We start from the raw sequence: 11,833 nt of genomic DNA on the forward strand, positions 1-11,833 counted from the left end.
AAAGAAGGCCTCAGATATCACCTGAGACTAAAAATACAAAACAAAACCTGACTTTATAATTAAAAAGAACTTTAAAGTTTTTATTATGTAAGTTTAGAATTGCATTATCAGAAAGAATATTAAGGTGGTTATTTACCAGGAAAAAAAAATAAAGTGGCACATTTAAAAGAAAAAAACAAACAAACTTGAAGTGGTTCATTTCTGGACAAAAAACAAAATATACATAAACAGGATGTTCGATTAAATTGAGACATTGGAGTTAAAGGTAGAAATTCATGAGCAGACAAAATGTGGATGTTCATAGAATAAAGCTGTAAAGCATCTGAGAAGAATGCTTGACCAATCTTTGAGATTTAAGTAAATTTACGAGAACAAAAAACACTTGGACGTTCTCGGAGTAAAGTTCCAAATTTATAACAAAAAACTCTGAGATTGAAGTCACAAATTATGGAGAAAAAAAATTTGGATTATCTCCAAGATTCAAGTTTTTTTCGACAAATGAAATCCCACAAATACCATCTGAGAATAACAACAAAAACTCTGAAATGTCTCGAACTACAGGCTCAACTCTGAGTTTGTTTCTCACAAATTTATGACTTTTTTTTTTAGGATGTTTTATCGCATATATTCCTGATATGTGTCCCCTCCCCAGCTCTGTGTTTTCTTTTTATTTCATTTGTCCTCTGAGCCGATGAATCAGATCGAGGGATCATCGTGTTGATCAGTCTGGAGACAAACATAAAGGTTTCATTCAGGCTGATTTTGATTTATTTTTTATTTTTTTGGTCACTGATCATTTGTTGCTTTTAATCCTTGATACCTGTCGCCACGATTATCACGCACAGCTGCAACGTTTTTATCGTGAACTTAAGCAGGGAGCTACAGCGAAGTGGCGATAAAGTGAGAAATAAACAGTGCAGTTCATCTGAACTCTCATTAATCTGAACCTTTGCTCTGTTGCTGCTAAAATAACCTCATTCCACTGTCAAACTACGGCTCCATTTATTCCTGATTTATTGGGCGAATTATAAAAAAAGTACAATTGAAACCTGAACTATTGAGTCTTACGTATGGATTCTGCAAAAAACAACCGATTAACTGACGGAAAACTCATAGATGAGGAAGTTTAGATGCCTTTAGTTGTGAATATGGAAACGTGTTCATACTGGAGTTGGAGATAAATAAATGCAGTAAAAATGATCCTCATTATTCGATAACAGTTCTTGTTCCAATAATCCTGCCTCACTCGAGAAATATAAAAACAGTGCTGCAAACGTAAACACGAGTTCAAACGGAGAACGTTGAATAAAGTCTCTGGAAAACATCACACGACCACATTTTCATCTTTCAAATCAGGTTTTCCTTTAAACAAGTGAAAAGTTTGACTTATTTCAGTTTGGAGATCTTTACATGAACAGGATTCGGCCTCCAGCTGCACTAAACAGTTCATCTGAGCGACTGAGATCATCGGGTTTGTGTTTTAATATTTAACTCAAAATGTGTCGTCACTGCTTCCAAACATTTATGAGAAAAGCTCTGATCATCTCTGAGACTGAAATTGGGAATTCATTGAGAAAATTCTTGGACATTCTCTTAAGGAAGGAACGTGAATATTATCTGAGATTGAAGTCGTAAACGTACAAAAAATAACGCACAAAGTTCTGAAAGATTAAAAAAAAAAAAAAAAAAAAATGTTCCCTCTGGCTTCACAAACCTCCTGAAATGATCAAACCTTCACAGTTTGATATTAAAACCATTCTGGGGCGACAGAATCTACAAGTCTGAAAAGATCAAGCCGATGCTGTTTAACTGCAACGTCTACGAGACAGATTTGTGGCTCAGCTGCACCTCAACAGAAAACACTTTAAACCAATCATAGTTGGTGCTGAGCGGAGTCGAGTGAAGGACGCTGCGACCGAGATGTTTTGGTGGAACTATGCATTAAAATGGATGAAACCTCGCAGGACTGTCTGACTGTATTTGTGGTGAGAAATGGAAGCAAACTCCACAGACAGCCGCAGCTTTATACCAACGGCCTTCATACGGAGACGGTTCTTTATAGAATCATTTGATTAGAAACTCGGAGCCTCTTCTGACCTGCACATGTACCGTTCAGCTCTCTTGTGAACCATCATCCCACCCTTGAATCCCATCAGTTCCTATCTGAGCAAACTGTCACTTGTTTCAGGAAAACAAAACACTGATTTGATGCTTGATGGAACATTAAACGACTCGCCGCCATCAGATGGCTTTTCCCAGGATGAGGATGCTCATGAAGAAGACCATGATGAAGAAGAGCCACATGAAGAAGCGATCCATGACCTTGGCCACCTTCCTCCACTCCCCGACGCGCAGCTGGGCCGTCCGCTGGTCCTGGTACGAGTTGGCGATGTACTCAACGTTCTTCCTCAGTCCGTGATGCTGGCAGATGCACTTCACCAGGATCTCCCTCCGGTCCTCGGCTCCGCCTCCTCCTTCGCCTCCGACGCCTTTCTTCTCCTCCTCGTACTCACCGCCGTTCGACTCGTCCGCTCGCTCTTCCCCTCCGACGGCTCCCCTCTCCTCCGAGTGGTTGATGGTCACGAACAGATCCTCCTTCCAGTCCGTCTGATTGGCCAGATCCGGCCCCGCCCCCTCCTCCTCTGCCCTCCCGCCCCACACCTGTCCGTTCACGTCCCAGTTGGTTCCTCTGCTGCTGCCGCCGTTGGCCGACGGTGCGTCCGACTCCTCCTGGGACAGCGGCTGCTTCCTGGACGAACTCCCGCTGAGGCAGTTGTCGCGGACCTCGCTGACGAAGCAGATGCGAGCGAGGTGGTTCAAGATGAAGCGCTCGGCCCATTCGGGGACGGGACGGGCCTCCGGACCGCAGTGGTGGATGTTCATGATGAAGATGGTGAGCGCCGTCGACGCAGTGACCATTGTCATGGTGGCAATGTAGTACTTTCCTGTTGAAAAAGGACACGCAGAGGTCAGGGTCTGCGATTGGGTAGATTTCAAATTGGCCTCGCAGCTGATTGGTCGAGAGTTAGTGCAAAATTTGTGGAGTGATGCATCTTTCTACATCTGATGGTGGAACATCTTTCTACATCTGATGGTGGAACATCTTTCTACATCTGATGGTGGAACATCGTTCTACATCTGATGGTGGAACATCTTTCTACATCTGATGGTGGAACATCNTTCTACATCTGATGGTGGAACATCTTTCTACATCTGATGGTGGAACATCTTTCTACATCTGATGAGCAAAGCAGAGAGGAGAAATCCGGAGACATGGAGATAAAGAGACACAATGACAGAAACCAGACAAAACAATCAAAATAACAAAATGAAGAGATGCAGAGCTTCTAAAAGGAGATGCAAAATGACACAAACATGTCAAAAATGAGACACAAGATGACACAAATAAGACGCAGTTGAGCTAAAAGAAACCAAAAGATCAAAAAGAAGACACGTTTAACGTTCAGTCGGACTCTTATAGAGTTGCTCTTTTCCACTTGTGTCTCGTAAACGGTTGCAGACTGAGTTTTCTGCTGCAGTGTGACGATTTAAAGACAAACTGCTGCTGGCGGCCCTGAAGCCTCAAAGATCATCGACTCCCGGCTGTGATTGTCGTATTTTAAACAAGCACTGATGGGTTTTATCGACCTGCCGGCCTCATTACAGCCAGCGGACAGAAACTGAATCCAAAGCTGTGCCTCTGTGTGTCCGTCCAGCTCTGTTTCGTACAAACAAAAAGAACACAACAACTCCAAAGCTGCTAACTTGGCGGCTTTCTCCTGTTTTACAACCATCAGATTCACAGAGAAACAACTCGACTCATAGTTCGATGAGCAAGTTGGAATCGTAACGTCTTTAATTTGGAACATGTGCAGAGGTTCGGCCTGCAAGTTCCTCCAGTAGAAAACCACCTGCAGCAGCCTGAAACCAAACGGTTTGTTCGGGAAGCTGATACCTTGGTGACCTTCTGTGACAGCTACTACTTAACTTTGGCTAATGACCCTGTCTGACCTAAATTTGAGACTCCTCTCACCGATCAGCGGGACGCTCTCGGAGGGCGGCATGCTCTCGGCCACCAGCAGCTGGAACACCGTGAGGGCCAGCAGCACCGTGACGCCCAGAGAAACCTTCTCCCCCGAATCGGCCGGCAGGTAGAAGCCCAGCGGAGCCAGGAAGGAGATCATCATGCAGGGGATGAGCAGGTTGAAGATGTAGAAGGAGGCGCGTCTCTTCAGGTGGAGGGTGAAGGTGATGTCTGGATACGGATCCGAGCAGCAGCCGTACAGGATGACGTTCTTCTTGGCTGGCATTCCCAGAACCTGGTCAGACAACAGGTTTAACTTTGTCAAAATATCTGAATCAGAAATGAGGTTTTGTGGTTGTGCTCATGAACAAGACGAATCGCTCACCTCCCACTCCACGTTGGGCACAAAGTCGGCCAGATCGGCGCTGTCCAAGGCGTTGATCAGGTCCATCTGGTTGCCGTTGTGGGTCCAGGAGCCGAAGGTCAGGTGACACTGCTGCACGTCGAAGGGGAAGAAGGCCACGTCCACGGAGCAGGAGCTTTTGGTGATGGCCGGTTGGTCCCACATCACCTGGCCGTCGTTACGGATGACAACATTGGTTTCCATGGAGCTGGAGAACTCGTCGTCGGCACTGTGGTGGAGAAGATCATGTCACGACGGAGTTTGAAGAACAAGGAACGCTCAGCAGTGAACAGGAAGCTACACCCACCTGTTGTACAGAACGATGTCCGGCCTCCAGACGTAGCTGCTGGGTATTCGGATGGTGTCGAGGCCGTCGTAGTCCTCCTTCTTCCAGGTGAGGTAGGCATCCATCCACACCTGGCGGATCCACAGGTAGGTCGTCAGGATCTGGTTCCGCTCATCCTGTCAGACAAAACACACAGCAGGAAGTCATCAGCACGACCGTACGGACTCACCACACCGGGATGCGTGGGGTTCGGTTACCATGTCGATGATCTGGGACAGCGTGATCTGCAGCGTGACATTGATGATGTAGTCGGTGTCCTCCACCGGCCGCAGGGCGTTGGTGTAGTTGGAGAACAAGTCGGTGAGCAGCTTCTGGGCATAGCGGCCGTGAGCAGCCAAACAGGCTGAAGACCAGAGAAGAGATCTGAGTTAAACCAAGCAGCAGCAAACTCACTGGTTTAGACGTCCAACCCACGACCTCCACAACAAGCTCAACATCAAACAGTTCTAGGAAATCGTCTCTTTACGACTTCTAATCTAATCTCGTCAGAATGTTTTTAAATTCTGCTTCTTAACCTGTTTTGTTGTTAAACCTCTTTTTCATACATGACACCCAGTTTCGACTGTTTACGCGCCTGTTCTTCACATCTTGCTCGTTACTGAGGACGCTACGAGGCTGTGAATTCACATCAAATCATTTTCTCGGCAGTTAATCCTGAAACGTCTCGTGTCGCCGAGTCTGAACACACATTCGAACCACATCTCCCACTTCAATTAACCTGAAACCACCTCAGATTTTAATTGGAAAACGCCGGTGGCCGAGTGATAATTCCTTTAAATCCTGTTTACAGCTGATGGCGGGTGCAGCTCAGCCTCAGAGCTTCTGTAAAACAGCCGGCGTTCAACCTAAACGGCTGCCTTTGAAATGTAAATTCAATGAATGTCGGCTGAGTAATTACTTCAAAGTGGTATTAGGAGTACGCAAAACTGAAACTAACAAAACTTAGACATGCAAATTATTGTGCTTTTTGCTCCATTATATTCATGTAACAGCTTTTTGAGGACGCACAAATTTAAGACAACTTCCCCCAAACCTCCTCACAATCAGCTGATTCTTTATCTGCAGCAAATTTATTTAATGAAGCAAAGTTTTACCTTCATACCATGAATATTTTCTAGAGGGTCCAGATTTATCACTTCAATTGACTTTTTCCATTATTTCTGAGCCTCAGAACTTCATCAGTACAGCAGATAGATGTCTTCTTCCTCCTAAATGTCATGTGTCTGAGTTCTGCTAGAACCTGACACCAGATCAGTTCTACATCCATCCAGGTGTCTCAGTCTGAACCCTGGATCTGGTTTCTGTTCATGTCCTCTACAACCAATATTATGGGAAAGTTATTGATCCTCAGAGTGAGTCCTGTCTACAGATAGGTTCTGGAGGCAAAATGGTCCCTCCATCATCTAGAACTGGTTCTGACCAACCACCATCACACATGCTGATATGAGCCTGGAAAGTTTACCCAGAATGCACTTCATCACAAACATACCATCCCCATTCTGAAGCACGGCGGCGGCGGCAGCATCATCAAGGTGAAAATGAGACTTGAAGATGAACAAAAGTGCTGTTTTTAAAGTTTCTCTGGTGAATGATGAGAAGCCAGAAACACATCCAGGGTACCGGAGATGTTTCTACGACGAGCCACAACAGCAAAGTCCTGCTCTGACGATGATCTGATCAAACAATCGATCAAAGTGTAACTTGTGTTATTAATACTTTAAGTTTTCTGCAGGACTTTACTCATAACAGAGTGTTTTTGCTTTTATGCTGCATGTACGAGTTCGATTCCAGACAAACAATCCGGTTTTCCTGCCGTCCAGGAGCTGAGCAGAGTCTGTTTGTCCTGTTTTTTATTCCTGTAGAACAGGTTCAGAGCTTCACTTCCACATTTCCATTTTTGTACAAAGGACATCGACACTCCCTCCCCGTCGCGTCAGGGTTCGGTGATAAATTATGTCCTTGTTATCTGAGGATCATTAAACTGACCGCACTCCTGTGTGTTTCCTTTTTTGTGCAAAGCCTGTTGAGGAGTGTTGTCATTTGGACGGCGGCTTGTTTTCAGCGTCTCCTGTTATGAATCCGACTGTTTGTGTCGAAGCTGCTCCTGTTGTCTCAGTCAAACACCAAATTCTATCATGTCAAATGATGTGGTTCTGTGTTCGTTCCATCTGGATGAGTTTGCTCAGATTCATGCTTCCACTGATTTGGTCGCATGTGCAGCAGCAGCAGAGTCAAAATATCTGCGAGTTCTGATCACGTTCTTTTACTGTTTAAAATAAAGTTCCTGATGTTAAAGGTGGACAAGACAGAACAGCATTCAGGGGATGCCGTCAGATTATGTTCCACGAACGATCAAAACACGTTCTCCAGACGTTCTGGAGGCTTCCAATGATGTTTTTTTCCCTAAAACATTCTTGTTCTGTGATTTATGAACTAACATGGAACGTTTATCCTGCAGTGTTCTATACATATATGACGTTCTTCTACAGAACGTTCCCACAACAGAGGAAGAACGTTCTCAGTGCAGCACATGGTTTTAAGAATGCTGGCGCACAACAGTCTAAGACGTTATTGCCAAACATTTTCAGAACATCTTTAGAGAACGTTCTCCTGCTAAAAATGTGACTAGAATGCTGGAGAACATTCTCAGAATGTTTTAGGAATGCTTCCATTGTATTCCAGTGAAGTTAAAAGTGAACTAAGACGGAGCATTTTTGCGTTCAGAGGATGTTTGGAGGAAGCTGGCAACAAAGAAAGAACGTTCTCAAAGCCAACAGCTGTCACCCAGCGTTCAAGAGGCTCCAGAACATCGTTAGAAACAGAGAGTTTGACGAACGAGGTGATTAACTGAAGGAAAATTAAACATCCAAGTTGTTGCACTTGAGCTTTAAACGTCCAACCGAAGGTGAAAAATCTGCAGCAGAACGTCAGCGTTTTGTCTTTTTAAGGACTCTTGACATCAAGAATCAGTTGTGAAGCAGCAGGTGGTTCTCTTTGATCTCTTCTGTGTCTCTTGTGCGTCTGAAATATGGAAACAATCTGGTCAACAGAATGCATGAAAACACTGAATCACTCCACTGAGCTGTTTAAAGTCCTGGAACACTCGGCAGGTTGTGGCTACGAGGCGGCGGCCAACAAAGTGTCTCGCTGCGAGCCGACAGGACGTTTCCTTGGCGGGAAAACGTCATTCCACAGCTGAAGACTGCAGCCGATACCGAGTCTGCGACGGGCTTCATACCCATTCACACGACTCTTTACTTATATGGTCACGGAGCTCGGCGTGCTGCTATCGGCGCTAAACTCTGATCTGATATCACTGCGGCCTTCAGATTCCACATCATCCCTCCACGGCTGAAGGTTTCTGGGCGTCCGGCTCCAACGTTCCTCCAATCTGATCCGACTTTTTGTCACAAGACATTCATAAACTCCTGATGTGTGGAGGAAGGAGATCCTTCAGCCAGTGAAAGCACCAAAACACTTTATCACAGCCAAGAAGTCCTGAAATATTCTGCTGAAGTGAAACGACTGCAGAAACGTCCCGACAGACGGAACATTCATGAAGAACTTCACAACGTATTCCAAATCACAAGAGGTGAAAAGCAGCAAATATTCCCGTTTAAATTGCTGTTTTTGTGTTCTGTAGGTTAAAAAAGTCCTAATAACTTTAAAAACAGAAAAAAATTAATTTCTATAGCACAGTTTATGCAGCAAGTCCGACTCAAAGTGCTTTGCATTAAAAAAAAATAAGCAAATAAAAGACAAGAGCAGAAATGACAAAAAACACAATACAATGAAACCTTAACAGACCTTTGCTGTCTGCTGTAGTGAAAACAAGTCTAGTGCCTTGTTTTAAATTCTCATTACCAATAATTACCAGGAAATGTTTTGCAGTTTGATGACTGACGACCGTCTCGTTGGTGAAACACATCCGTGGTTGGATCACCAGATTGTACATGAGAATACACGTGAGGCAAAAGTATTCCAGCTGACAGACTTTTAAAATCTTATCTTCAGCTTGTATGTGCAAAGTAACCGGATGGACACCACACGGCTTTAAAAATACATCTGTTTAGGATGTTCTGTTGTATTGGACGGGTTCAGGCTGCTTGTTTCTGAGTCCGACACCTTCAGCCAGGCATGAGATCCAAACAACCACAGGCCAGATTTCCATTAATTCTGACACTGTGTATACCAGCTGGTGATAAATGAAAGTAAAATCTAACATAAAGCGTCTCAGCGAGGCGCTGAGAGCTCGGATCGCCTCCACACGTGGAACTGTACCGGACCGATCGACGCCGTTGTTCCAAAAAATGTTCCCTTATTTGGGGTTTTGATGATGGTGGAGGAAAGTGGAGACAAACACGTCAATCAAGACTCTCCCTTCACTGTTCCACACCGTGAGGAACCCCGAGAATCTCTCTGAAGCCTTCTGGAACCACAGACTGGACCGCACTAGAAGCTCATCACTGACAGTTAAAACCTAGAAGCTCCTAGAGGACTCTGATGTTGGAGGACTGTGTTTCTTCAAAGGTACTCGGTTGAGTTCCACATGTTAAGAACCCGCAGGACTCCAGAGACCCTGTAATGACACAGAACAACCAGAAACACCTTCTGAAATCCTTAGTGATGATCAGAACCTCCGTCACTGGTACAACAACCACATAAAGAACCTTCTGAACTCCTTATTCAAGATCAGAGCATCTAACTGGTTACAATAACCACCTGAAAGAACCAAGAACCTTCTCAGTGGCTATGTGAACCCCCTAACACTTCTGGAACCTCCTAATTGCCTACAAGGACAACTAGAACATCCACAGTTGCTAAAAGAATCCTTTTAAACTGCTAGAACCTCCTTAATGGCCACAGGAACCACCTAAAATGGATTCCCACAAGACCATGATGGTGGAGAAATGTTCTAGACAGCACTTTCCTCCACCAAGAGATTTTTCATTGGCTAGAAGGACCCCTTGAAAACATTCACAGTATCTCCTAAGACTTCTGGAACCCCTCTAATAACCACAAGAACCTCCTGAAGTGGATTTCTACTCTAAATTATTTTCACACTGGCAACAAGAACCACTTAAAGGAGACCTACGATGTTCCGAGTTGCTACAAGAACTACCTTAAACTTCTACAACCGTCGTAACGACCACTAGAACCTCCTTAATTGCCACAAGAACCACCGAAAATAGACTCCTACCAGACCATGATGCATGACATGCATCCACCTGATCGAGCTGAGCTTCAGTCGCATCAGAAACATCTCGTCCACAGAGACAGTGAATGAGACCCAGCTAGGGGGAAGCAAACATCCCTCATTTCCTGTCGCTGCTCTTACATTCTTCCACACATGTTTCAACTGTGCTCGCTGTTTCCCACAACTCCAGATGCATTTCTCTTTTTGTCCCACTGAGCACACTGCTACGGTTACCATTTCACATGTATACGTATGGATTAAGCCTCGTTTTATACATGTGGCTTTTAGCTGTTTTACTCCAAGTATGTAAGAATTTCTTTTACTTTCATCACACTCCAGATGTACCACCTGATCTCCCCGTTGAACTCCTTGACGATGACTAGAACCTTGTAAATAGCTGCAAGAACCACCTAGAACACATCTAGGACCTCCTCAGGAGCCCTGAGGAACACCTAAAGCACTCTTTGATCCCCTTATGGACCCTCTGAACTTGTGGCATTGGTTTCATTTTGGACATATTTCAATGAAAGATAAGATTAGAAAAAAACCTAAAAGTAAGAACTTGGTTTTTTCTTGGCTGCTCATCATCTTGCAGCCCCTCAGATACTCTCAGGACATATTTAACTGCACAACCAGCACTTTTACTACATGGGAATGAGAGTACGCTTTTAATGGTACCCGGCTGAAGCAGGACTGACCTACACGCTGCATTGAGCTCAGACATAATGAGGCGAGATTGAAGGCAAACCTGGAAGTGAAGCTGGTTTTCTGTCGACAGTTAAACCCTGAAGCCTCCAGCTCGTATCACCTCCGTTCATTCTACAAATGTCCTCACGGTCCGCTGAGCTCATGAGTCAGCAGCTTGTCCCAGAGGAGTTAAAGTGTTCGCGCTAACAGCTCTGAGAGCTGGCCAGCTGGCACCTTCAGACTCGTGTTTCATCACTTCAGAGGACGATACGGGCCTCGTCTTGGCCTCAACTTAAAGCAAGTCTTCACTCTAAAGTTTGATGATTTAGGAAGTCAGTCCCCCACCGTGTGACAGATGTGCTGTACGTCCCAACAACACCACCACCTTAGTCATCTTTACCGCCTCTGTCCAGCCTCGTTGTCATGGTAACCGGTGAGTCCATACATTGTGAGTGCACAGATGGTCGGGATGTCGTGCATCCCAGCTAAGTGCAGAGCGCACGTTAAGTCAACATGATCTAAGCTGGTTCTGCATCTGATTCACATTCACACCAGTTCTTATCCGTCACTCTGGAGTTAAGCTCTCTTCAGGCACCAATCAGAGACTCTGCTGCCTCCGCTGTCCGTTACAGCCGCGGCAGCGATAGCGGCAAGTTGTGGCATTCAGATCTGATGAATGTTGTTGTTCTTACGGGCTGATGCCACATCGCCTCAGGAACGTCACACCGAGGTGGTTCGCTTCTATTAACTCATATACAGAAACACTGTCCTGATGGAACCCAGGAGCTCTGGTTGAAGGTCCTGAACCTCCTCAGAGTCTCTGTCATGGTCCCGTTGCTGCTAAACTCCCACAATGCTCTCTGCTGCCACCAGGAGCTGCAGTCTGAGTGACTGTAAAGGACGTATTTATGTGAGGGTTTGTGGGAGAAGTTGTGTGATTTCGTGGTCAAACAGTGAAAACAAAAGAACCATCAGTCATTAAAACACTGATTTTTGATGTGGACGTGATTCACAGTTTTTTGTTTGTTTTTAGAGCCAACATGTGAATTCATATTTTATTGTGATTTAACAAAACAAGTCTGTGAAACGTTCTAATTACAGTTTTAACAGCAGACTTCTGATCTGAATTTGATGTTTTTTTCCTCCGTCCTCGAAATAAAACGATGGTTTCAGACC

General features: G+C 44.8%; 1 protein-coding gene across 1 annotated transcript; it reads right to left on the reverse strand.

Moving 5' to 3' along the window:
• Positions 1-2,241: 2,241 nt before the first annotated feature.
• On the reverse strand, positions 2,242-11,104 carry LOC103367743 (neuronal acetylcholine receptor subunit alpha-10-like). Its single transcript, XM_008295860.1, has 6 exons — positions 11,058-11,104; positions 4,971-5,136; positions 4,735-4,889; positions 4,410-4,656; positions 4,034-4,319; positions 2,242-2,945 (listed from the first exon to the last, which is right to left on the reverse strand). Exons 1-6 carry the CDS (start codon positions 11,102-11,104, stop codon positions 2,242-2,244), a joined length of 1,605 nt encoding a protein of 534 aa, XP_008294082.1.
• Between the last annotated feature and the right edge of the window lie 729 nt (positions 11,105-11,833).

This window comes from Stegastes partitus, unplaced genomic scaffold (genome assembly GCF_000690725.1).
Source record: "Stegastes partitus isolate 25-593 unplaced genomic scaffold, Stegastes_partitus-1.0.2 Scaffold1080, whole genome shotgun sequence".
In the NCBI taxonomy this organism is placed as follows: domain Eukaryota; kingdom Metazoa; phylum Chordata; class Actinopteri; family Pomacentridae; genus Stegastes; species Stegastes partitus.

What these genes read in the sequence shown, in the direction of transcription:
- LOC103367743 (XM_008295860.1), bottom strand. Translation starts at nt 11,104, where the DNA reads ATGTATGGACTCACCGGTTACCATGACAACGAGGCTGGACAGAGGCG. An exon ending in GACATCGTTCTGTACAACAG is followed by an intron (nt 4,657 to 4,734) that starts GTGGGTGTAGCT and finishes TCTCCACCACAG; the next exon opens with TGCCGACGACGAGTTCTCCA. An exon ending in CGAGAGCGTCCCGCTGATCG is followed by an intron (nt 2,946 to 4,033) that starts GTGAGAGGAGTC and finishes CTTTTTCAACAG; the next exon opens with GAAAGTACTACATTGCCACC.